Source organism: Panthera pardus, unplaced genomic scaffold (genome assembly GCF_024362965.1).
Source record: "Panthera pardus isolate Hobbes unplaced genomic scaffold, ASM2436296v1 HiC_scaffold_11, whole genome shotgun sequence".
NCBI classification, from domain to species: Eukaryota; Metazoa; Chordata; class Mammalia; order Carnivora; family Felidae; genus Panthera; species Panthera pardus.
The window spans coordinates 29,347,492-29,373,267 of NW_026526666.1; the positions used below are offsets into that span (position 1 = coordinate 29,347,492).

The following is a 25,776-nucleotide window of genomic DNA, read 5'->3' on the forward strand; positions in this document are numbered from 1 at the left end:
TGCGGGGCTTGAACTCACAAACCACGAGTCATGACCTTAGCCGAAGTCAGATGCTTAACCAACTGAGCCACCCAGGTGCCCCTAGATGGGACTTCCTTATCAGGACTGTTCATCAGGGAACATTCTTCGTAAGGTGAGGGCAGTGGGGAAGGGATAGAGGAAGGGGAGGGGAAGGGCATAGGATGACTGAATCCTTATAGTATGGTACTACCTTCTCTCTCCCCCCTCACTGAAGACCAAACTAACTCGGGGGAGGCCCACAGGGATACTGTGATGCAACCACCAGGCCTCTGAGTCAGCTGATGTGCTGAGTTAAGTGCTAAAACAGAGAGCCTCAGTTCCAGGAAAATGGTGACTGCACCCATCGGCCAGGATTTGTTCACCTCACTAGAACTTGGGAGATAAATCTTGAGGCTTCCATGGATCTGCTTAGGACTTTAAGAGTTAAAGTTTAAATGCAGGTGTGGAAACAAAAAGGGCTGGTTGCCTCTTTGCTTTTTTCTTGCTCTTTTGGACAAGGTTGTTGAATCCGATCCAGAAAAAATAATAAACTTGGCTCTCGTTGCCTAGCCGTAAGTTCTTGTAATAAAACTCCCAGCACTGGCAGATAGAGTAATGTTCGGCTCTTTAAAAAAAAATCTGGTAGCATAACCAGAATCTACAATACAAATGTCGTGCATGGTTTAAGTAGGGAAGAGCATTCAGGAGGTGGCTCAGTGTGCATCTCAGTAGCCTGGGGTTTGTTGGGCAGTAAAGTGCTTCACGTTTGCCCCTTCTTGCCAAGGATCGGGATTCTTAAAGCTCTATGCTCCGTTCATTCCCACAGGGAGAAGTTTGTCATGTCAGGGAATGTCAGAGGATTGGGTTTTAATTAGCAAGCAGGAGGAAAGTTCGCTGAATTCAAGGGAGGACATGGAATGATGTAAGAATTTGTTTTTAGGTGGAGGTATTGGGTGAAAAGGCAAATCATGGGCTTTAAGTGTTGGCTGAAAGAGCATTTCCACAGGCAGTGAGGGAAGTAAGGAGTTTGGGTTACAAGAATGAAGAAACTATGGCATATCCTTTCCTGTAAGTAACAGAACCGATTCTCATTCAGCAAGCAATTATGGAGTCCCTGCTTTGTGCCAAGCTCCATGCCACGCAAGCCCCGGAGATTTAGAATGAGCAAGGTGCTTGATTGACCCTTGAGCTGTTTTTCTTTATCAGTTTTGCTGATAAAGAGTCACATTTCATGTGAGAGAGGGGCTCGACTAGAGGTCTGACAAGGCACCTGTGCGCTGCTCCACCCTGAAGACAGAAGGGGAGTCTGGGAGGCTTCACAGAGAAGGTGGTTCTGTGGAAGTTCAAGGAGAGTTACCAGATGAGGAAGGCTGGAAAGAGCAGTCCAGGTGGGAGGGACCTGGATGTAACAAGACTTAGGAGCCTCAAGTAGCAGGATGTGTTCTGCCACCAAGCGATTCCATATGGTGAGTACACTGGGGAGTGGTAGCCAGTGGGGCAGGCAGAGGCCCTTTCTGGTCATATGCCATTTAAGATGCTTAGATACTGTCCTGCATCATCATGAGTTTACTCTTTAGAAAGATCTCCCAGCAACAGGGTGGAGGAGTGATGGAAGGAGACCAGATTGGAAGTTAGGGGGTTACTCTAGTGGTTGAGATGCAGGTGTCTTGAGATACAGGGCCAGAAATGGGGTGGTGGCATGGCAAGAACCCACCAATAAGGTGGAGTAAATAGAAAATACCTGCCATTTTATCCAAATATAAAATCCTTGCTCTTAACATTTTTTAAAACATTTCCATATTCACCCCTAGTTATTTTCCTTGAAGTTGTGATTGTAACCCCTCCTTGTATTAGAAAAATATTGTTTTTTGCTATTCTCTTTATGTCTGTGTTCTTCCACAGACTGTAACCCAATCCAGACTCTAATACAGATACCATACCATGAAGATCAGGTAGGAGACTAGAGTGCCAGATGGTAGAGGGGATGACAGTGATAGATCATGTGTTTATTTCAGCAGGGTTCTTAACAGGTTCTAGCATGATGCCCTTACAGACCAGGTGAGGACAGTTCTATGGGGTTACTTTGTAGTCAGTGAACAACCTGGGACCCCAGCATGTGCTATTTAGCATCTTTGGGTCAGCATGGGAGTATACCTGTAAGTCACAGACCTTAGCCTGGTCTTATTCCACTGCTCAAGTATTTAGATGAATGTATAGAAGGGACGCATGTGAAATTCAGTGATATTGACAGCTAACAGAATAAGGATTTTCTTAAATGTTTATTTATTTATTTTGAGAGAGAAAGAGAGTGCAAGCATGAGCGGGGAAGGGACAGAGAGAGGGAAAGCGAGGACCCCAAGCAGGCTCCATGCTCAGCACAGAGCCCGATGCATCACCTGATCCCACCACTGTGAGGTCATGACCTGAGCCGAAATCAAGTCAGACACTTAACCAACTGAGCCACCCAGGCGCCCCCAGAATAAGGATTTTTATGTGTCCGACACAGATTTGAAATATGGGTCTAAGGAATAAATATAAGACTTTGTGTTTCTATGAAAGAATTACTGCTGTAAGGGAAGGATGGAAAGAGCCTCAACCCGGTGAAATGAGCCGTGGGGATTTAGGTACCACCATCTCCACCACCACCTCCCCGGCGTGAGATGCTGCTCTTTCTCCCTGAGGTTATTGCAGAAGCCTACTATTGGTCTCCTGCTCTTGCCGCTCTTCAATCTAGACTGGCCACAGCAGCCAGAGGTAAAAATTTTTTAGATGTTTTCGTGAACTCTCAGTGGTGTCCCATCTCACCTGGACTAAACACCATAGTCCTTAGTGGCAGTCTGCAAGGTCAGATTGGACCTTCTCAGCTCTGTGACCTCTCTGACCTTTTCATCTACCTGTCCCTCCCGCTCCATCCCGGTGCTCCAGCCACACCGGCCCCGCCTCTCTCCTTTCCGCTTGCCAGACCTTTACATGCGCTGCTGCTTCGACCACAGATGCTTTTCCTTCTGACCTCCGCAGGGCTTTATGCTGTGACTTTCTCAGCGGGACTTTCCCCATGACATTTAAGCCTTCCCTTCTCTCAGTTTATTTTGCTCCATAGCGCCTCTTGGGATACTACATATTTCGCTTATTTATTGTGCTCCTCTGGCTTCCTTAACAGACTGTAAGCTCCACGAGGCCGGGGAGTTTCATCTGTCACCTTTCTGTGCGATTACCCCAGCACCTCCAACACAGTGCCCGGCACAGATGAGGCAGGTGCTCAAGAAATATTTGGCAGGTGTATGTTTGAAGTATAAATTAATGAATATGAGATAACAGCAGGGTTCAGCTGATAGAAAACCAAATGCGATTCTGGGCTGCATGCAGTATCCACATATATGTAGAAAAAGATTTATTGTAAGGAATTGGCTCCCGTGATTATGGAGGCTGGCAAGTCCAGAATCTGCAAAGTCCATGCCCCAATTTGAATCTGAAGGCCAGCAGGCTGCTGTAGAACCTGGAAGAGCTTATTCCGGGGGTGGGGTCAGGCCTTCAACTGATTGGATGAAGCCCACACACCTTAGGAAGGGCAGTCTGTTTTACTTAGTCTACTGATTTAAATGTTAATCTCATCCACAAACACCCTCACAGAAATACTCAGAATTATGTTTGACCAAATTACTGGGCACCCTATAGCCCAGGCAAGTTGGCACATAATTAACCATTGCGGTGCATTTGTCAGACCACACCCCAAACCCCAAGTCTTGTCCTGAGCACCACATTTCAGAGACTATGCTGGTGAAGAACTGATAACCACAGTATCTGAGGAGGAGGTGAGGGGGCTGGAAATAGTGCTCTGAAGAAGTAGAGTCAGGATTGGAGTCAAGTGACATCTTCAGATGCTTGAAGGCTTGTCTCGTGGAGGAAGGAGGAAGGAATTCTTCATCTGGAAGGCATAGCTCAGACACATGGGTAGAAGGCAAATCTTACAGATAGAACAGAAATCTGCCTCGGGAGCTGATGAGGTCTTCTTTCTGGCAAGGTTAGCACAGAGGCTCACTATGACCAGGAGTCCGAAGTCTCCTGTTTGGTCTTGCTCCCATGCCGATCCTCTGACCTTGTGTGTGCCATTTAGCTTCTCTGAGGTTTCTTCCTCTCCACTGTGGAAATCCTAGTAACCTAGCTCATAGGTCATCCTGAGGATCAGATGGAAATAACAACACCTTCTAAAACTCGGTGGGGGTTAGGGCCGACTTTTGTCGGCGTGCAACTCTGTCAGAGCCAGGAGAACTGGTGATCAGGAGGAGTGCTGACTAACCCCGTGCCGCAGCAGAAAATTTCCACTGACCTGCAGTCAGGGACATTTCACTGCCTCTGGCAGCTTGGCTTTCTTCTTATTGGAATGTGCCTGAGGAGCGGCAGTTAACTCCTTTTCCAAATTCCTCAGCTGTGAGTGGATGAACCTTGCTGCTGGCCCCCGGAGAAGACAGACTGGAGCAGGGTTGGTGGTACATGGAGGGATCAGCCAGGAGTTGCCCCTTCTTGAAGAATCAGCCATGCCCTAGTATTGCTTTTCTGTTACTTTCGGATGCATTTGGGAGTTGCTCCTTATTTCTCTCTTACGCTGTATACCCCACCTTCTACTCTGAAGAAATGTACTCTAGGTACATGGTGTTTAAAACTCGAGTGCTTTATTTTATGGCTGTAACATGAATGAGGACAAAAGGAGCGGAACATCCAGGGATACTTGCCGAAACATTCAGAACTGTGCTGGCAGAGGGACAAAGGCCTTTGCACTGTTGTGGGTTTTTTGGTGACAGGCTTGATAAAAATGACTTTTTAGCACAAGTGGTTTTCAGTGAAAAGAAGATTTTACTACAGTGCCTCAGTCATAAAAATCAGATAAACACTGAAGTTCAGTGTTGGTGAGTAGCTAAGTCTCAGAGGGTTTATACATATGTGGGCATGGTTATTGTTTGGCAGGTAAATGGTTCAGGAACTTTTTCTTCTGCGGGCATTGTTCAAAACAAGGTTAAAACTGGACAGTCCCCACTGGTTTTGTTTATATGTAACTGGCATCAGGACATATTTAGCAAATGTCATTAGCATTCTTCACAGCACTTCGTGGTACCTGATACATAGTAGGTGTGCATGAGGTGGTAACTATTGGTAGAGGCCATGGTTTATGTCCAGCTTAGTAATGATTAGTTTTGGGCTTCCTAAACCAGGAAGCTTCTCTTATTCTTTATTAAGTACCTAACGGCCCAAATTCTGGCATAGAGATGACTGTCAACTTGAGGATTCAATCTGGGGATCCAGTAGACGTTTGAATGTTAGCAACATTCAGTCAGACCAGGATCTCTCAGGTGCAGTACTGTCGACATTTTGGGTCATCTTTGTCATGGGGGCTGCCCTGTGCACTGTAGAATGTTGAGCAGTGTCCCTGGCCTCTTTGCCAGATGCCAGTAGCTCTTCCCTCCCAGTTGTGACAATCAAAAATATTTCCAGATGTTGCCGAAAGTCCTCTGGGGGACAAAATCACCCCAGTTAAGAACCACTGGTAGAGAGGAAGCTGCAAGGTGCCCATGCTGCCCCTGACCCATAATAGTGCTTTTAAAATTACGGATCACTCAGTCCCAATTAAGGAAGGGCTTCTCAACCAGGGCTGACCTTTGAAATCACTCAGGGAGCTTTAAAATGATCTGAGGTCTGGGTCCCATCCCAAAGGTTCTCATTGGTCTTGGTGTGGCCTGGACCTCATAATATTTAGAAGCTCTTAGATGCTTCTGCTTTTCAGCCAAGAGTGAGACCACAGCATTAGTAGGTCATGGAATCAATTTGGCGAAGAACGTCTTTGCTAGCATTTAAATATACACAGTAGTGCCTGCTGATCTGAAAGTTTTGCTTTCCATGGTTTTAGTTACTGTTGATCAGTCGCAGTCTGGACGCAGATGCTCCTCTTCTGATGAATTGTCAGAAGGTCCGTAGTAGCCTAACACTGTGTCACTGTGCCTACGTCCTTCATGTCGCTTCATCTGCTCACGTAGGCATTTTATCATCTGACATTGCAAGAAGAAGGGTGAATACAGTACAGTAAAATGTTTTGAGAAAGGGAGACCACATTTATTTACAACATATTGTTTTAATTGCTCTATTTTATTACTAGCTATTATTGTTAATCTCTTACTGTGCCTAATTGATAAATTAAACTTTACAATAGGTAGTTATGTATAGGAAAAAACATGGTGTACACAGGGTTCATTGCTGTCTGTGGTTTCAGGCATCCACTGGAGGTCTTGGGAGATATGCCTCAAAGATAAGGGGGGACTACTGTACCTGTGTATAATTGAATAGAAAATAACAGTGCCTAGCACATAGTTGGGGTACGTACTATGTTGTTTGTGCATTAAGGTTGCAAACATCGCTGTAAGCAATAGAACCCTAAGCAAAACCCCTGCCCTCAGCCTGCTTTTAGTCTGGTTATTTGTAACCCCCTTCGGAAACTCCTTTGCTCTTTGTTAATGAGAAATAGTTAATGTGAAATTTAATACATTTATAGCAGTGTGGCTTGGGAATTTGTGAACCTTGTTGCTGACAGTTTGAGGTTTCACCCTGACATTCATAAAATCAGTTACTTTTATAAATGCTAGCCAATTAAGATGACATGTGCATATTTTCACCAGCGACTAAATTTGATTGCAGTGCAGCAGCAAGATGATAATTTTCCTCCTTTGTATGTGTTAATTATATATACCATGATGTGCTAGGTCAGCGATTGTCTAGATGCATCCAGCAGGAATGTGGTGCTTGCATAACTCATCCTGAAAGTTTTATTAGGATCAGTCTAACAGCCTCTTGACTTCATTATCTGTGGGTGTTTGGGGGTCTCACAAAATAAATTGTAACATACATTCATCTCACTTCTAGGCAGCAGTTCAATGTCGTAGAAGACTGACAGCCTCCAGCCATTCTCTTTATCTCATTGCCCAGGACAACACAAACCAGTGTCTCTGGGATGGTGGCTGTCAGTAGAGGCTGCAGTTATGGAAGACCTGGACGTCAAGTTTACTTGCTAACTGGACTTTGGATTGCTTGCCCTGATCTTGAAGCCCATGACAAGCCTATGATCACACTCCCTAGTTTCCGCTAGGCTAGAAACTCTTTACTTGAAAGGTTGGCCTTCAACTGAGATATCAGGAAAGATAGCAATGATCATTCTTGTGATGACTCACAATGCACTCTGCAGTCTCTTATCACAGAGTTCTTTACAAATTCTAATGGCACAATCCTACGTCACTCACTCGTTTCTTAAAAATACCAGTGGTTCTTTGCGTCACTGGTAGCTTTGTTGTTTCCTGGGAGAAGTAGCCTTGGGACTGTTTCTTGAATCAGCTGCTGAAAAAAGATCCACCTGTATAACAAAGAGAAGAGATTGGATTGACAAATACCCATTGTCTGATAAGTGCTTTCTCTAATTATGATTCGGCTCCAGGTGACTACACCACATTAAACATGTACATTGTTCTATTTCCTCTAGGTGTCTCAGGGTTCCATGGTCCAGTTTTCATCAGGAAACTTCTCCTTGTCAGCAAAAACAGAAGAAAAGAGATTCCCTTATAGAAACGACCGTCTGCTAAGTTGGGCTCGAAAGGAGTACGGAGCAGTCACTTCATTCACTGAACTCAAGATAGCAAGAAACATTTACGTTAAAGTGGGGGAAGGTAAATTTTACGTGGTTTCAGTTAATGACTGATTTATGACAGTCACTTGTTTTCCTTTCAGAGACCAGGTGGTTAGGGCAAGGAATCCTAGAATTACAGAATGTTGTAGCTGGCAGGGACCTGAGAGATCACCGGGCCTGCTCCCCTCACATTTCTTCCTTCCCTTTTTTTTTTTTTTTTTTTTCTTTTTTCCCTGAGGAAACAGGCCTGGTAATGGCCAAGCAGGATGTCGGGAGTAGCATGGTTGAGAGAAGAGAGGAGGCTGTGGTGCAGGGTTTAGAAGACGTCCACACACAGAAATCGGAAGTGAATGAAGGGTGAGAATCCGAAGTGAAGGAAAGGAGGTGATCGCTAATGGAATAGAGGGGGAGTTGGCCGGCTGAGCCAACAGTTAGGGCTTCCTCTTACCTGTTGATCTGCAAACATTTGAAGCCAGTGTTGGTTTATGGTCTTGAGACGTGGGTTAAATTTTGGACAATAGCAGAAGAAAAGTGCTTAAATATATTTTTAATACTAATGCCCATTACAAGGACAAATTATTGGAGAAAGGAACTGTGTGGCCTTGATAAGAGATTTGCCCGTTTTAATTTCCTTGCCTTGCAGAAGGATATAAATATCTGGTAACTCAGTTTGAAAGCACATTTTTAAAAATACCTTCTTTCATCATTATTTTTAGTTGTGTATATTTGGAGACCCCATTTGTTACTAGAAATAACAACTCTTGTGAATGAGTCCTTGTTATAGTCAGGTGAGTATGTGAAAACTGCATTTCAGGTCTTCAGCTTCCATCTGCTTTCTGTTGAACTCGACAGTACTTGTCACCTCTTTCACAGACAGCATGGCAGCACAGCCTTGCTTGTTGAATGCTTGTTTCCAGCCCGTTCTTAAACCTGGGCTGTTTGACAGATGCAGGAAAGGTGGACTCTGATGTTGGAGTATGTGCTAAGTGCAAAGGCCACATCAGGTGCTTTCTTTTCGCAGGTACCCCACTTAACCTCACCAGTAATCCTACGAGGAAACCATTACATCCACCCTTTTACAGAGGGGTTAGTGGTGGGTTAAGCTAGCTTGCTCAAATCCGCATTATTAGTAAGTGGTGAAGTCAGAATTCAAACCCAGGTTTCCTGACTCTCGAGTCTAATGCTTGTTTCCTGATGCTGTATTTTAAGTCTTAGCTAAGTAGGCACAACCTGATAATACAAGTAGGCCAACTGGGTGGAAAGACTTGTTTAGCAGAGTAGAGAGAAGAATTTTAGGTGAGTGTTGGATACAAAAGCTGGAGTTTGTTACTGAACTCTTAGGTGGTTAGGTAACTTGTAATAGAGGTCAGCTCCCATTGGAACAAAATGCAAAACCTCTTTAACAAAGGTTCTAAGCCCTGGCGAATGGCCTGCATTTCTGAAGCACAGAATTCTAGTAGCCCCCCTCCCACTTGGAATTTGTTACCATAAGAAAATGTGTTATAGTAACATTTAGAGCTGTTGAGCTGTTCTCTTGACAGTGCAGGAACTTTTATGCACAGCTGTTGCCTGCCTTGAGAGTGAGGGTTAGTTAAGTGACTTCCCCAAGGCCACACACTGAGTCAGGAACGAACTCAAAGGCCCCCATGTCCAGTCCAGTCCAGTCCAGTAAAAACTGGTGACTCCTTGGTAACACCTTTGGAGCCCCTGAAACTTGATTCCAGACACGAGTCGGGTATAAGTCACTGGTATACACCGTGGAGAACAACCGTTGGGGGAAGTGAGGTTCCTTGGTTAGGTCGGTGGACCACAGGGTGATGTTGTCTGTCACCATGGATCAGGCTTCACTGAGCAGGACTCATCAGCCAGCTTCCCAGAACCTGCCCATCTCTCGCTAGCTACCTCTAGGGATCCCAAGCCAAGATCCCAAGCAAGAGGAGCAGAGTCTCCTCTTGTTCTATCCCCAGTGGCTCTCAAATGTGGTCCGTGCCCCAGCAGCATCCTCATCACCTGGGAACTTGTTAGAATTGCCAATTCTTGGGCCTGCCCAAGACCAACTGAATTGAAAACTCTGGGAGTAGGGTCTAGCCGTCTGTGTTTTATTTAACAAGCACTCCTGGTGATTCGGATATGTGCTCACGTTTGAGAACTACTGCTCTAACCAGTACACCTAGAATGGAAGAATTGAGGATTTTCTGTTCTTACTCCAACTTGTCTCATTAACTGTGACACTTCCAGCACCCCTCTGATTTGCCACTTAAGCCTCAGTTTCCACAGCAGGAAAACAAGGAGTTTGCATTACTTCCTAGGTTCCCAGAGTATATCATTCCAAGTCGCAAAGTTAGTCATCAAACCTTTCCTAAAATACAAATAAGCATGTGACTTCCCCCCCCCCCAAAACTTGCCAGGTTTCTACCCGGGGATTCCCCTTTGTGGTTTCCTTTCTACTTGGCAGTTGGTATAAGTTTTGATGCCAGGCATGCGGAAGGTCATTTGGGGGGAAAAGAACTCGGGCACACACATGTATACGCAACAGAAAATGATCAGCTTATTCAACCTAGTGACAATGGCATCTGGGACTTGAGCCCTTAATAATAGCAACTTTTTTTTTTTAAGTTTTGTTTTATTTATTTTGAGAGAAAGAGCGCCCACGCGGTGGAGAGGGAGAGAGAGAGGGAGAGCGGGAATCCCAAGCAGGCTTCCGCACTGTCAGGACAGAGCCTGACTCGGGGCTCGATCGCAGGAACCCTGAGAACATGACCTGAGCTGAAATCAAGACTTGGACCCTTAATCGACCCAGCCACCCAGGCACCTCAATAATAGCAACTTTTAAACAAACCTTTCCTAGTGGCTTAGGAGGGTCACAACGTGGGTGAATTTTTGGTATTTGTCTCAAATCTCACCTCATTGTTTGTTAATTCGGGACACCTGTACCATATGCCTACTACATGCCAGATGCAAACCAGACCCAACTATGAACTGAACTGAATACACAGGCCAGAGTCCCAAGAGGGTCCTAGTCTCTTGAGTTCCAGACTAGCCTGTCGCTGGCCCATGCACACACCCCCTGATTCTTGATTAAATTTCAGTCTTGCTACCGTAGTATCATTTTCCATCTTGTGATCTGGGGGAGGCGTCCACAGGGCTGCAGCTATGGGGTGTGCATTCGTCATCTGTTCATCCGGGAAAACCCTCAGCAGACATGGAGGGGAGGCCACTCCAGCTGCCTCAGTGGAGCCCTGGCCTCTTCTCTCTAAGGGGGTCTTCAGGGAAGAGTGCAGAGGAAGGATCCAGGTCTGTTGTGCAGGAGCCTGCATCCTGGGGCCTTGTGAGCTCCTGTGGTCCCCTCTGTTCTAGGCCTGGTGCGTGGAGCCATGGTGCCACAGTGTGCGCTGATACCCAGGCTTGGTGGGGGTTGGGGGCAGGGCAGTACCCAACCAATCTTGGGACCTCCTGGGCTGATTCCTCTCTCCTGAGTGAGACTTGCATGTGTATTTGAACCCTAGCATCCTGTCCATTAAATGAAAGAGGCAGAAGTTTGTTTCATTACAGTGCCAGGGCTCTGATTAATTACCCCTTCTGAAAAAAAGTTTGCTACACCTAGAACTTCCTTGACACTGGTCCCAGCTGTCACCCTGCCAGCAGTTTCAAGTTCTGTTTAAACATTTAAACCACTGGCTGGAAATCCCATCAACCACAGTGCTGTGTAAACGGCATGTGCCCTTGTGGGAGTATCTTTAGACTCTTGGTACTTGTATCGCTTTCCCTGGTGGAGGTGATGAGCAGCCCTTAGCACAATGAGATGATGTTTGCAAAAGCACCTTGTAAACTGTAAAGTGTTATAAAAGCATTAGTCATCTGTAACGAGATTGTGAGAAAGAGTGAAAGTCTGCCCTCACTGTTTCCCCCAAACTCCCTCCTTCAGTCTTTAGATCTGTAGTGCTGTGACGAATAAATATGAGGGAATAATTCATTCTGCATAGCAGGCCAGAGAATTGATTAGGTGGTTGATCCCCCTATTAATTGAAGTAGCAAATATCCAAGGAGGAGCCTATCTGGATAGATAATTGATTTCAGTGTTGAGTATGTGGACTATGAAATAACTATTGGATTTTTTAGGTGAGAGGTACTTGGTAGACAGATGCCAGCCCAGGACTGCAACTCAGAAAAGGAGTCATGATCTAGGTACAGGTTGAAGCCCTAGGAGCAGTTGAGGTCATTTGGGAAGATTATGAGACAAAAAGAAGATTGAGGAAGGAATTGAGTTCTTAGCCTTGGTTTTGTATCAAGATCAACTGTGGAGCTTTTCAAAAAGAAAGCTGCCTAGCACCACCCTGCCCCCCAGATCTTCTGACTCAGAATCTCTGGGATGGGGTTCAAATAGGTGGATTCTGGTGTGCACCCAAGATTGAGGATCGTTGGTGTCTAAAGAATGGACAGAGGAGGGGGAACCAGTAAAAGAGATGGGAGGTAAGTCAGGGGATGTGGATGAGGACAACGCAGTATCACAGAGAACAGGAAAGGAAAGGATTTAGACCAAGAGAGGCCACTAGAATTGGTCAGTAGGAGGTCACTGGTGACCATAAGGGAGGTATTTCAAGGCAATGGTTGAGTTCTAAGGCCGTCCCTAGGGCTTGTGGTTCCCTGTGTCCTGCAGTTGCTCAGTTACTATCACCTTCTTCCCTTCGAGTCTGATAACGTGTAGCTCAGTGGTGTGATGAATTATCCTGTGTTTCTTTCAGATCAAGTGTTCCCTCCCACGTGCAACATAGGGAAGAATTTTCTCTCGCTCAATTACCTTGCTGAGTACCTTCAGCCCAAAGCAGCGGAGGGTTGTGTGATATCCAGCCAGCCCCAGGATAAGGAAGTACACATCATTGAGTTAATTACCCCCAGCTCTAACCCCTACAGGTAAGTGAGTGACTGTGTGTGTGTGTGTGTGTGTGTATGTGTGTGTGTGTGTGTGTGTGTGTGTGTGTGTGTGTGTGGGCGTGCGCTGAACTGAAAAGAAATGAAAATAAAGATATATGCTGACTTGAGGCAGAGACAGTACAACCCTACTTGTGTAGGAGGGAGGGAGCTGTTCATGCGTTGGGTGAATTAACAGAAGTTTTGAAGAAGGGAGTGAAGGCACCAGTGGTATATTTTATTTTCGGCATCTGTCTCTAGATCCCCTATATTCTAGGTGAGTTTCTGAAGCCTATTTTGAACTTTCAGGCACTAATTAATTATAGGACAAAATAATTCTTGCTCCATTGTTATCTCCTTTGACTGAGGTTATTCCTGATAAAAAATTATAAAATATGCCTGTTAACATAATTATAATTTTAATCACATTCTGTTTTTAATAAAATTCCATTCATAGCGTCCTCAGAGCACATTTGCATTCAGAGCTGTGTGTGCTATGAAGGTGTGTGTGCATCGGGGGTGGGGGAGTGAGTGTGGGTGTGTTGGCGCATGGCCCTCCGTGGCGACACACCAAAGAGCCATTAGATACAACCTGCCTCTCGCTTACGTTCTTTTTCTCCATCTCCCACCCTCAGCTTCCTGCCCCAGGACTAGCAATTTAACCCTCCCTATCAAGAATGATTAGGGAATTAAAAAGGGGATAAAAGAGGAAAAGTGCCTCTTTCTTCTACTCGAGTCTGCATTCCTGTGGACCACTGCCTTAAATTTATATTGTAGAGGGATTTCAGAATTAAAATTCTAATCAAATTTTGCTTTTAAAGGTGAATAAACTACACATCAGTTTGGGGAAGATTCCATTCTGTCCCACGTGAAGAATTTTGTGGAAAATTAAAAGAGAATGGGAATAGAATCAATCTGGCAAACATGCTTAGATATTAAGCCTCAGGCTTCATTTGAGTGTATCATTCATCATGTGCTTCACAAGTGTGTAAAACCAAATGGAAAGAAAGACTTTCCTTTAAATTCAGAATGACAGAGATGTTATTGTTTGGTTAAAAAAAATTCTCCTGTATACTGAATTCTTAGAAGTTTGGGTTGTCTTCATCAATTTTCCAGTAATCAGTTGGTTGACCATCTGTTTTCTTTATTTTAATAACTGTATATCCAGAAGTTTGGGAAAGTGAGTGCAGATATGATTCTGTAGCAAATGTTAATGGCTTATGCAAACCTTATATAAGTCAAATTCTCCAGCCTTTCGCCTCTTATTTCATCTTAAGTGTCCTAGTTTTTTTGTTGTTGTTGTTTTTGTTGTTTTTTTTTTTCTGTTTCGGGGGTTTGTTTTGTTTTGTTTTTTTACTACCAGGCGTCCCTCCTCCCTGCCACCTTCAAGGATTTTGAGCATATGCAAATTGGAAAGTTACACACTGAAGGTGTTGAAGGTTGAAAACCAACAATTCTGCTTTAAAAGTAAATTCCTGGTTGCCCAGATCCATTTCAAACAGTGGCTGCTTTAAGTAACTGTCTTTTTTATTCCCCCCAAAGAAGGAGAAAAATTTTAGTGTCTAATTATCAGCAGGCGTAGTTTTCTATTGTTATGTAAAACTATTTTGTTTTGTGTGCACTAACAATCTGTTTTGCACATGTCATTTGCCTGGGATCAACTCCAGCTTTTTAATCAACTGGCCAGACACTGGAAACATGAAGACTTGGAAGAGAGGAGATAGTTGCAACTCTCTGGCATTTGGGTTCTAACTTTGCCTTTGTTTTCCATTCACAGTGCTTTCCAGGTGGATATAATAATTGACATAAGACCTTCTCGAAAGGATCTTGAGGTGGTCAAAAATCTCATCCTGATCTTGAAGTGCAAAAAGTCTGTCAACTGGGTGATCAAATCTTTTGATGTTAAGGGAAACCTGAGAGTTGTTGTAAGTTTGCTGAGCATTTCTTTGTTTTGATGCATGGCAACAATTTAAGCTTGTATGTGTTATTTTTGTGACGTTTTTGCTTTATATGTATTATTTTTGTGAAGTTTCTGCTTCTCTGAGCTCTCTGTGATTTTTCACTTTATAAAATAGGCTGCTCCATGGTTTCTCCTGACAAGGGCAGACAGTGTGGTGGCTAAAAGCATGGCCTCTGGGGTCAAGATCAAGATTTGAGTCCAGACTGCCATTTACAAACTGTGACCTTGGGCAAGTCCCTTAACCTCTTTAGACCCCAGTTGCCTCATTTGTGAAATTCCTGAAATGTATGAGTGTGCTTTCCAGTCAGAGTAACTGTAAAATAATGAGCACAATGGGGCCTTTCATGGTTGACAGTCCTGTAATGGCCTCATTGTCATGGTACTGAATAACAGCTCTTAATTTGGGGTTAGGTATTTAGGGAAGGTGTGGAAAATTGGGCTGACCCCAGCTCACACTGTTGTCTTTTCTTTTAGAGATAAATACATGGTATTGGGATGCCTTTTTGCTTGCTTCTAACTTCTGAGGGTGAAACACTGATGCTAGAATCACAGTAATGGGGTGGTTAGTGAAATAATATAGAAAAAGTACCCCCAGCCTACTCCCTAACTAAGCATTACTTCCATGAAGGAGATATGCTTAAGAAGTTTATTAGTTGGTTGGCATGATAGGCAGACAGCAGCTAGTTTCCTAAAAAATTAAATGTTGAAATTTGGTAAAATAAATCTTTTTCAAATATGTTTACGGCATTAACTGTGTGACAGCATGTTGCACAAATTACATTGAAAGTTCAAGAAAACCCCCCTCATCACTTTTAAGAAGATAATTACCTTAGCATCTCTTTTGTAGGCTCAAATTTTTATGTATTGCCTTTTTAAAAAGTTGTGTCTGATTCCCTCTTTCAGTACCTGCATTGAAGCAATTGGAGAGGGTTTTATGTTTTCCCCATTTTGGGGGAGGGATGCCTCTGGTTTTGGTGCTGTTCATTCATGGCACCTTTAGCGTGGTATAACAGTGGACAAAGCCAGTGCTCCGCTGGGGCTACCTCATGTACAAGCACTCACCAGGAGCAGCAGGCAAAGCCACAAGCATACACATCTTAATTTTAAAGTACTGTAATTGTTTCTGGTTCCTGTGGGTTTTTTTTTTTTTTTTTAAATTGTGAGAGGATCCAAATAAGCCATCCTGTATGAGGGTAATACATTAATTTGGTGTCGAGAACAAAGCCCAGCCGCAGTTTTCTGAAGTCAGAGCTGTTTCAGTTGCTTTCCCTGGCTTGGCCAGAGGGGTGTTGGTGACCTGGGATGTCTGCAGCGTTTGCTGCCTGGCACACCAACCAAATGTTTTTAATTTCAGAATAACAAAAACAGGAAAGGGAATTATGCTTTGAAAGGCAAAAAACATACGGTACATTTTAATTCCCTGCTGGAGTTGTGTAAATGTTCTTTCGGCCCTGACCCTTCAGTGGCTCTTTCTGTACCTGAGCATGTATGTGTTCCTGGTCCATGGCAGTGCTGGAGTTCACTTTGAATGTCTTCACTTTTCATATGAGTAAGACAGACTAGAAATGAGATTGCTCATCCCAGGGCAAGATCTGTTTATATTCCTCTCTTTGGCTGTACTCCTGTTCCAGGCCAATTTTGGACAATGCATGACAACATTACTAAACAATTAGGTAATGTTTCATGATGTTCTTTTTTATTCTCCCAATCAGTTTCATGCTTTTTGATTTCCTAACTCCCAGTCTCAGATGTGAGTTCTGACTATGCTCTGAAGGAAAGGTACCCGCTATTAAAAAAGTATACATTCATGCTTAGAAAAGGGAAATGGTTCATAGTGGCCTTGTTTGTAGTATCTTCTTTAGAGACAGCCTGGTAGACAGGCTGTGTGCACAGGGTGAGTTCTCAGCCACGTGTGCTACTGAACTTCTGAGTGAGGGGCAGAGAGAGAGAAAGAGAGAGAGGGAGAGAGAAGGAGCAAGAGAGAAGTAGGGCTCACCCAAAGCAGGACTCGAGCTCACTGGATGTGGGGCTCAAGCTCATGAACTGTGAGATCATGACCTGAGCTGAAGTCAGATGCTTACCTGACTGAGCCACCCAGGTACCCTCCTTATATTTTAGAGGAGAACTAAATAACATATGTAAGGCTTCTAGCATAGTGCCTGCCATAAAAAGGGAATTTATCTTCCTTCCACAGGAAACTTTTCAAAAGTTTGTCTATAGGAGCAATTAACTTCTCTAAACAAAGTGAAAACAAAATGTCTGCTGAAGGAATTATAAGGCACTTGATTGGGTAAATGTAAAGAAGAGTCCCATTAAACACAGGTGGCATGTGTGTGCCTGTAGGGGGTGGGTGCACAGGCAGAGTGCACCCTCCAAGAGCCACAAAGGGCAGTACTGTGGACAAGAACTGGAATACTAGAACTGTCCTCATTACTGTGCCCAGCTCTGGGTTTTTCTTCAGGTCCCTTATGGACCGTGCATAATCACATTTTGGAGGAACCTCCAAAACAAAAGAATAGATGGAGGAAACATTTGGTTACACTATTTCAAATGGCCTCAGCCAGCTTATTCTTAGAGAAGACATGTTTTAATCCCAGTGGGAATGGACTACATCTCTGACCAACCTCTCCTGTACCCCATCATTTCTGATGCAAGTGTGTGTTGGGCAGTGGAGGGGAAGGGGAAGAGGGAAGTGCTCAGACTCTACCTTGCTCATCATCCTTCATGAAGATGTGGCTGTGGTGGTGGAAATATGGTGTGGAAATATGGTGGTGGTATTTGGAGACCCCCTTGAACACTCCCATTTGGAGTAGCTACACCGAAGCCTTAGAAAAGCCTGGGGACTCCCTGTATCCCGAAATAGAGGGTGAGGAATTTGCTCATTGCTGGGAAGGAACCAGTTTGCCAAGCCTTGCTGTTTTACAAACGTGTAGATAAATTTCTAGCCTTGTAAGTCCTGAGGCGTAATCAATATGAGTTGTACTGACAGCTCCTAGATCTAATGTGGAAAGGTGTAAACAAATCATTCCATATTGGTACAAAAAACACAGGTGGCAGTTGTGATGATAGTATTCTGGAAATACAGTATTTTCTCAGCTGTCCAACAACATGAAAGACTAGGGCAGATGAGGCCAAGCTGTGTTGTTTAGGCCAGTGTTACAACTCCCGCCAATCAAAACGACATGCTGCTTTAAAAGACTAGAAGAAGCTGCACCTAGGAAACTAAGTTTAAAGAACTACTTGGATCCTTCCTTACCTCATTTTAGTTTAGTTTTTTTTTTTTTTTTAACCCTTCCTTCCTCTAAGGAATTTTCTCTAAATCAGGGTAAGTGCTGGAATATTCCAAACCTGTCAAGCTGAGTTTTTCACAAATGGCTACAAAGCGTGGTTAAAACTCTGTCTGGTTCCTTTGCATGCATTATTGTGACTGGCCGCTCTGGAAGTTTCAGATAATCACTTTGGGTCACAGAAAAAATATACTGGGGGAGATCCTTTAAGCTTTGAATTGAAAATATGTGTCCTTAGCCAATATCCCACCACCAAAGAGGCCAAGAGAACTTAGAGCCTGTGAATCTTCGATGGTTTTATAGTGGGAAAGGATTAATATTTAGTCATGTTCGGGGCACACAGAATGGGAAACAAATGGAGAATTCAGGAAAAAATGCTGCATGTATGCAGGAGAAAATAATTGGGCATGGAAATTAAAGTGATTTTTATACGGCGTGAAAATGGCCTAATCTTCATGCTGGAAGGGCTTTCCAGTCTTCTTGGAGCAGTTGTTGAAACTACGGTGCCTTCGCTTTGGGATCTCCTCTGCATCCGTCAGCTCCTTCACTGTCTGACAAGGTCACTGCTGTAGGAGCCAGAGGATGTGGAAACTAACCATGTCCTGGTTACTCAGTCCTTTCTCGGAAGGATTCCTATCACTCAGTTCTAATTTTGTAATTAACTACCAAGTGAAAGTCAGCTTACTGGTATTGCTGGATAAAATATTGGCACTTAGAGGGACAGTAACCCAAATCAATTAATTAATTTTTGGAACATAAAATCGAAGCATCTTCAGTTAATAAAATTGACAAATGAATACAATTACAGGATTGCTGAACTGGCCATAAATTATAACTGAAATCTCAACACTGGTTGTTCCACCATATGGAATTTAATAGTTTACAAAGATGAGATGGTCTCCACAGTGAAGTAACTGCATTGTGCCTTCTTTCATTTAAATCTAGGGTGCAGAAAATAGAAGCATGGACATATTTTTGGCAGTATAACATGCACATTTGTACACTTTATACATCATTTTAAATAAAAATAAGGGAAAGTTTGGTATTATATATATATATAATTTAAACATTTAACTAACTCTGGTAACCTAGTAGGTATACTCAGTATGTAGCTACTTATCGATCATTGGATTATTTTTATCAACATAAGCAACCCAAATGGTAAGATCAAACAACATGAATAAATTTCTCTTAATCTGCTGTTAAAGATTTTCACATCAGTGTTCTTAGCCCAAGGAAAGTAGGGATCAAAAGAATAAATAGTTCCTTCATATGCAATGTAGAATCTGTTCATTCTAGATATTGAATTTGTACTTAAAGCATTGTTTAGTTTTAGACTCACGAGTGAAATTTTGCTGTTTTCTTCAGGCTCCTAACAGTATTGGCTTTGGGAAAGAGAGTGAAAGATCCATGATAACAACCAAATCAGTAAGAGATGACATTCCTTCAACCCAAGAGAATCTGTTCAAGTGGGCTTCGGACAATGGCTATAGTCCAGTAACATCATATACAGTGGCTCCTGTGGCTAATAGATTCCATCTTCGGCTTGAAAACAGTGGTAAGTATGGATTATTTTTTTTTTTCTGTAGTAAAAATATCCCCTAAATGAGGCTTTCCAATGAGGAACTCTCATTACATCTCATATGTTACTGTTTTTCTGTTGTAAATTTTGATGATTCATTTGACTGCATTTTACTATCAAGTTTAAGAGTATCTAGAATCATGATAGATTATTTTAAAGCAACGATCTTTGGTACTTTTGTACAGATTTTTCTGTACTAAATTCTTTTGGTACAGTTGATTGCATGGTGGAGAACTTTGTTGTAGATCACATAATTCACTGTGATTACATTAAGAACAAATTAGCCTGGCTTCTTCTCTCAGAACTGCCTGCTAATCACTGACAGCTGAGATGCAGAGCGGCTGGAACTACGGGGGAAAAGTCCTGGGTCAGACTGCATCTTACAGGACAGTAGTCACGAGGTGCTTCCTCTTCCTCACCCAGAGGGGACGCAGGAGTCATTACCCCAGTTGGATGGAGTAGAAAGTGGAATTTTAACAGGTTCTTGAGGTTTTGCCAAGCCTCTAACTAGCGAGACTCAAATCCAGAGTTTTCTGATCCCCAGACCTGTTCCTCACCCCCTGGTACTGCCACCAAGGACAGTGCCCATAGATTGAAGGTTAGGAATACGGACCATTTGTTCACTGTTTGAGGGCAAGTTGCTTAATTTCTGAGCCTCAGGTGGTTCCTCCTCAGTAATATGGGAGAGCAAATAGGCCCTACCTCAAAGGGTTGTTGTGAAGGTTTTTGTCAACGTACAAATTTAAAACCCTCCAAAACTCTGGCCTCTTTTGGACCCATACAGCTGTGCCGTCTGCCATCTTTTCCCGAAAGATAATATTGAAGGAGAGTTAATGTCCCCAGTCATGTTCACTTCCTGCTCCCACTGAGATGGATTGACCTCAGGCGTTGACTTTGAGACTGGATGGATATAAACAATACTGGGGAAATGTCTCTTCCCTAAATTGTTGAAAATAGGACAGAACACTGAGTATTGATTATATGGAAACAGGTCTTTCCCTTTGAAGGAATAAGTGTACCTAAGCAGCTTTTTCTTTTCTCCTTCAGGACTAGGCCAGGGTGCTCAAATACCTGTTATAATTTAGCAGGCAAAAAGGAGGTAGCAAATACTATTTTAAGAAATCCTTGAAGAATGTATTCTAAAGAATCTCTAGATTAAAGGGAAGTATTACAATGGCACTTGAAAATATTGTCTCAATAACTTATTCAAATCATGTATTTTTTTGAAGTTTATTTATTTATTTTGAGAGAGAGAGAGAGAGAGCAAGCTGGGGAGGGGCAAAGAGAGGGAGAAAGAGAATCCACACTGTTAGCACAGAGCCTGACTTGGGGCTCAAACTCACAAACCATGACCTGAGTTGAAATCAAGAGTTAGATGCTTAACCCACTGAGCCACCCAGGAGCTCCTCAAATAATGGATTTTTATATCTTACAGGGCCTTAGAAATTATCTAGTCCATGGTTCTCAACCTTGGCTGTATGTTGGAATCATACAGGGAGCTTTAAAACATGTTAATGATTAGATACCTCTCCATAAAGTCTGATTTTAATTGACCTGGGGCACAGCCTGGGTATAGGGAATTTTTTTCAGTCTCCCCAAATAATTTTAATGTAGAGGACTAATGATCTAATCCAACCTCTTAATTTTAAAAATTAGAAAACTAAGACACAGAGAAGTAAGCCACTGGCCCAGAGACACTCAGTCAGTTAGAAAGAACACCAGGACTGGAATTCAGGTTTCCAGACTCCTTGTCTCCTTTACACATTGCTTGATAAGAGTAATTTTACACACACCCATTCTGTGCCAGTTCCTCTTGTACTTGCCTCTAATGATGATGACTGTGGCCTGGCATCAAACACTGACAGTGTTGCCTTCTGTCACCACCAGAGGAAATGAGAGATGAGGAAGTCCATACCATCCCTCCTGAGCTACGGATCCTGCTGGACCCTGGCAGTCTGCCTGCCCTGGAGAACCCACCCATCCGGGGAGGGGGAGGCCGAAATGGAGGTTTCCCCTTTCCTATCCCCGATATCTCCAGGAGAGGCCAGATGGAAAGGGGAGATGATGGGATCCCCCAGCCAAGGGACCCTATCGTCCCCAGCTTGCGGCTGTTTCCTGGTCCCGAAGAGCCCAAGGAGGTGCAAGAGAATGTGGATATTTCCCTGTCAGTCAAATGTGACAGTGAAAAGATGGTCGTATCTGTAGAAAAAGAGTCTTTTCAGGTCAGTGCAATTTCTTAAAGGAGAGAAGAGAAAGCCACCTCCCTCCCCATCTTGCCCCAGTATGTGTTATTTCCCTCTAGCTCTTTCACTTTTGAACTCTGGGGACCTGATACTGTTTTCTCAGTTGGATGGGCTTACTTCCCCTTGGCTGTGTTTCTTACCCGGGTCCTGTTATTCTCAGTTGAAGGGGGTTCCAGATCCTTGTGTGTCAATATTTTGCTATTGAATTTCCAAGGCCAACAAACACAATCCTTGGTAGGCTGGGAAGAGGTAAGGGGGGAGGGGGAAGGCAGGCCTCCAGCAACCAATACCATATGGGAAGACCAGGCAAAACACGTCCCCTGTGTGCTGCAGAACTGCCTGTGGGCCCTCCCTTATGTCTTTGGTTGTGGTTGTTTCAGGCCAACAACTACTCGGGGATGGAGCTCACTCTGTTGGATCCTACCTGCAAGGCCAAGATGAATGGCACCCACTTCATTTTGGAGTCTCCCCTGAGTGGCTGTGGTACTTGGCACCGGCGGTCAGCCCCGGATGGAGTGATTTATTATAACTCTGTAAGTGTTCCCCAAAACAAAGCTTGGCCCTTTGCCAGATCCTTTCTGGGTGTTTCCTTAAAATTAGCCTTAAAATTTCTATGAAAATGTGCAGGGGCATATACCCTAGGCCTAAAAAAGCCAAGTGTCAGTTCTCAACAAATTGGGTGTCCTTTGACCTTGAGTCTACACAGCTGAGCTAGCCAGCTCCATGGTCTCTGTGGCCTCATTTCAGTCTTGTCCAGAAGTAGGAGGACTTCTCCCTTCCTCATGAACAAAATAATCAAGAGAAATCCAAAAATGGCCCTCAAGAAATTATTATTAAGTCTCTCTCCAACTTGAAGAAAAGAGATTAAATTGAAAAAAAATCCCCTACTTTTGAAGTTCCCCAGAGGAAGATTCCACAGATTCCCCCAATGATAATCCACTGTAGTAGCTATCCTGCACTTTTCAGAAATCATTCTTGTCAGTTCATTCATCTGAATCTTTTTTTTTTTTTTTTCAGATGAAGCCTATTCTTGCAGAAATAGACACTAGGTAGTAAATATTAAAAGAATTTGAAACATGAAATTTCAAAAGAACTTTATAGTGTTAATTTTGCAGTTCAGGTTATACTTTTGATGGTAAAAATAAGGCTCAAAAATCCGTGTCTGGCTTTGACATGATGTGTGTATCTATGCTCCCAGCACCTACTCCAGCTTTGCCACGGGCTGGGGAGGGCATGACTCTCATTCACGTTCGTCCCACTGCCCTTTGGTAGATACACTTGACCCATCCAGAGGAAAGACTGGAGATCAGGTGCTCTGTCACTGTGGCTCATGTGGGGACTGAATCTATGGGCCCAAGTTTATTATTCTTCAGACTTAGAGTGTTTGATCTGGAAAGAACCTTAAGATGATCTCATTCAACTTCCTCATTTCACAGGTGAGGAATTTGAACTCCCGGGAGTTAAGAGACTTGCTTAGATTTGAGGAACTAGTTAACGGCAGAGCCAGGACTGAATCCAGCTTCCTGACCTCTCATCCACTAATCTTTCCCTGACACAAGGCTGGCCCAACTAATCTCCCTTTGTTCCTGGAATAATTTATTAACCTTTGACCTCTATGATGAACACACTCCTGCCAATTCCAACATTAATTTTTGTATATTACCCAGTTTTTCCAGATATAATGAATAGCATATAGTACTGATATACTTGATTTTGGAATTTTAAATTTACGTCTAAATTAACACCAATAAGAGGCTCTGGTTATCTGTTAAGTAAAAATAATATCATTTTCCTCAGAAGAAAAAGGTATATCCCAAGCCCTTAAAATCTCTTTCTTCTCGTGTGTGCACCTGTGTGTGTGTCTGTGTATGTGTCTGTGTGTGTATTTGTGTGTATATTATGATGATAATACCTAGGGTAAGAAATGTCCTAGGTACTTGCTTCAGGTACATCAGTACTTTCTTGTGAGGAACCGGTAAATGGAGAGGTGGTTTTTCTACATTCTCTTCCCTTTAGTGAATATTTTAGGTGTTCGTTCCAGTGATAACTATTTGTAGCAATTTCCAGACTTACTATATACTTTTGTTTTGCAACATATTGAGAAATTAGGCACATGACACGAAATCAGACCAAAAAATATGACTATTCTATATACACAAAAAAATTAGGATTTTATTTATGGAGTCACAGTCCTCAGGTGAATTTTTCATGTTATCTAGAACTAACCTAGGAATAATCATCTCAACTAACATTAGGATAGACTATCATAGAATCAAACAGGATTCTTTCCTCCATCTGTATACCATACAGAAAGATACGGGGGAAGAAATGAGGAAAAGGTAGAGGAGTACAGAGATAAGATAAGGAGAGGCTGGCATAATAGTAAACATTAGGTACTTTGTTTCCAACTCAAACTTGATAGAAATCTCAAAGGATACAAATTAGCCAGCTCTTAATATTTCTTAGAATTTTTGATATAAAGAGAAGCCCCCTAAGGAGAAGGCCCCTTCCCCTACAGGCTGGCCTGCTGACAGCCCCATTCAACCTTATTCCAGTGCCTAGTGTTTTCCTACTGTTTGAAACAAGTTTTATTCTTTCACCAGGAAAGATGCATACTTTAGTCGAGTTTTAATTCGAATGTACTTTGGGTTCCTCTTTATTTTTATCTCTTTGAAGATAAAATCCTGAAACACTTGGAGGTTTTTCTTAATTTTATTTTGAGAGAGAGAGATGGGGGGCGCAAGTGAGCAAGGCCAAAGAGAAAGAAAGAATCCTATGAGGAGCAGAGAGAGAGAGAGAGAGAGAAAAGGAGGGAGGGAGAGAGAGAGAGAGAAGTGGGGCTCACCTGGGGCTCATGTTTTTACCCAAAGCAGGGTTCATGTTCACCCCATGTAGGACTCAGACTCACCAACTGTGAGATCATGACCTGAGCCAAAGTCAGATGCTTAATGACGGAGCCACGGAGCCACGACCCAGCCTCCACTCAGGAGCCCTTTTTTGTTTTAAGTCAGGTTTTCAGTTTGCATCTGAATTATTACATTGGTGTTGGTGTGAGATAGAACCAGATCATGTGACTGGGTGTTTCAATGACCATGTCTGCACTTTCTTTGCCTTTTAGATTGTGATGCAGGTTCCATCGCCTGGGGATAGTAGCGGCTGGCTAGATGGTTATGAAGATCTGGAGTCAGGTGATCATGGATTTCCGGGGGATATGGATGAAGGAGACACCTCCTTCTTCAGCCGGCCTGAAATTGTGGTGGTATGTGTTTATTTGTAGTAGGTAGTTTGTGAGAATGTTGTCCTTTTGGTCGGCTTTAATTAGGGACTGTTGGGAGTGGGGGGCAGGGATTAGATGTTAAAGGCCAAAGGTTATAAAGGTCTAGGGTGTTCATCCTTCATTTGACTCTGATTTATCTCTGTTTTGTTTGTTTGTTTTCACTAGTTTAACTGCAGCCTGCGGCGAGTGAGGAATCACAGCGGCTTCCAGGACCCACTCCACAGGAATGTCACTTTCAACATGGAGCTCTATAACACTGACCTCTTTCTCGTGCCCTCTCAGGGGGTCTTCTCTGTGGCAGAGAACGGACACATTTATGTTGAGGTATGCTAGTTATGAACATTAACTAGCCTTGGGCTTTTAGGTCAGGGCTGAATTATAGTAGCTCCTGGGGCAGACCTCATCATGTTCTTCCCCACACCCCTTAACCAGTTCTGGGTAAGGGCTTGGCTCAGAAAATGCATCCAGGTTGATTTCTTTCTTTTTTTCATATTTATTTATTTTTGAGAGAGACAGAGACAGAGACAGAACATGAGCAGGGGGAGGAGCAGAATGAGAGGGAGACACAGAATCCAAAGCAGGCTCCAGGCTCCGAGCTGTCAGCACAGAGCCCGATGCGGGGCCCGAACTCACGAGCTGTGAAATCATGACCAGGGCCAAAGTCAGATGTTTAACCAACTGAGTCACCCAGGTGCCCTGCATCCAGGTTGATTCCTGACCAAAGCAAGACATTTCAGGATTTGCTACATGGAGAGAGTGTTTTACAGATGAATGGTTTTTTTTTGTTTTTGTTTTTTTAATCAGCAGTGTGAATTCTAATAAAGTCCTGTTCTTGCTTTGTCCTTAGTATTTTTGGAAC

At 43.3% G+C, this 25,776-nt stretch overlaps 1 protein-coding gene across 3 annotated transcripts in view; it reads left to right on the plus strand.

Moving 5' to 3' along the window:
• The window catches only part of TGFBR3 (transforming growth factor beta receptor 3), a 207,702-nt gene that overhangs the window by 145,722 nt on the left and 36,204 nt on the right, over window positions 1–25,776 (plus strand). For all 3 annotated transcript variants that reach the window (XM_053892606.1, XM_053892601.1, XM_053892608.1), the window contains 8 exons: window positions 7,517–7,700; window positions 12,403–12,571; window positions 14,346–14,493; window positions 19,184–19,373; window positions 21,285–21,619; window positions 22,021–22,173; window positions 24,759–24,899; window positions 25,083–25,241. In XM_053892606.1, the coding sequence (XP_053748581.1) occupies window positions 7,517–7,700; window positions 12,403–12,571; window positions 14,346–14,493; window positions 19,184–19,373; window positions 21,285–21,619; window positions 22,021–22,173; window positions 24,759–24,899; window positions 25,083–25,241 (1,479 nt within the window). The remainder of the gene's footprint in view (window positions 1–7,516; window positions 7,701–12,402; window positions 12,572–14,345; window positions 14,494–19,183; window positions 19,374–21,284; window positions 21,620–22,020; window positions 22,174–24,758; window positions 24,900–25,082; window positions 25,242–25,776) is intronic.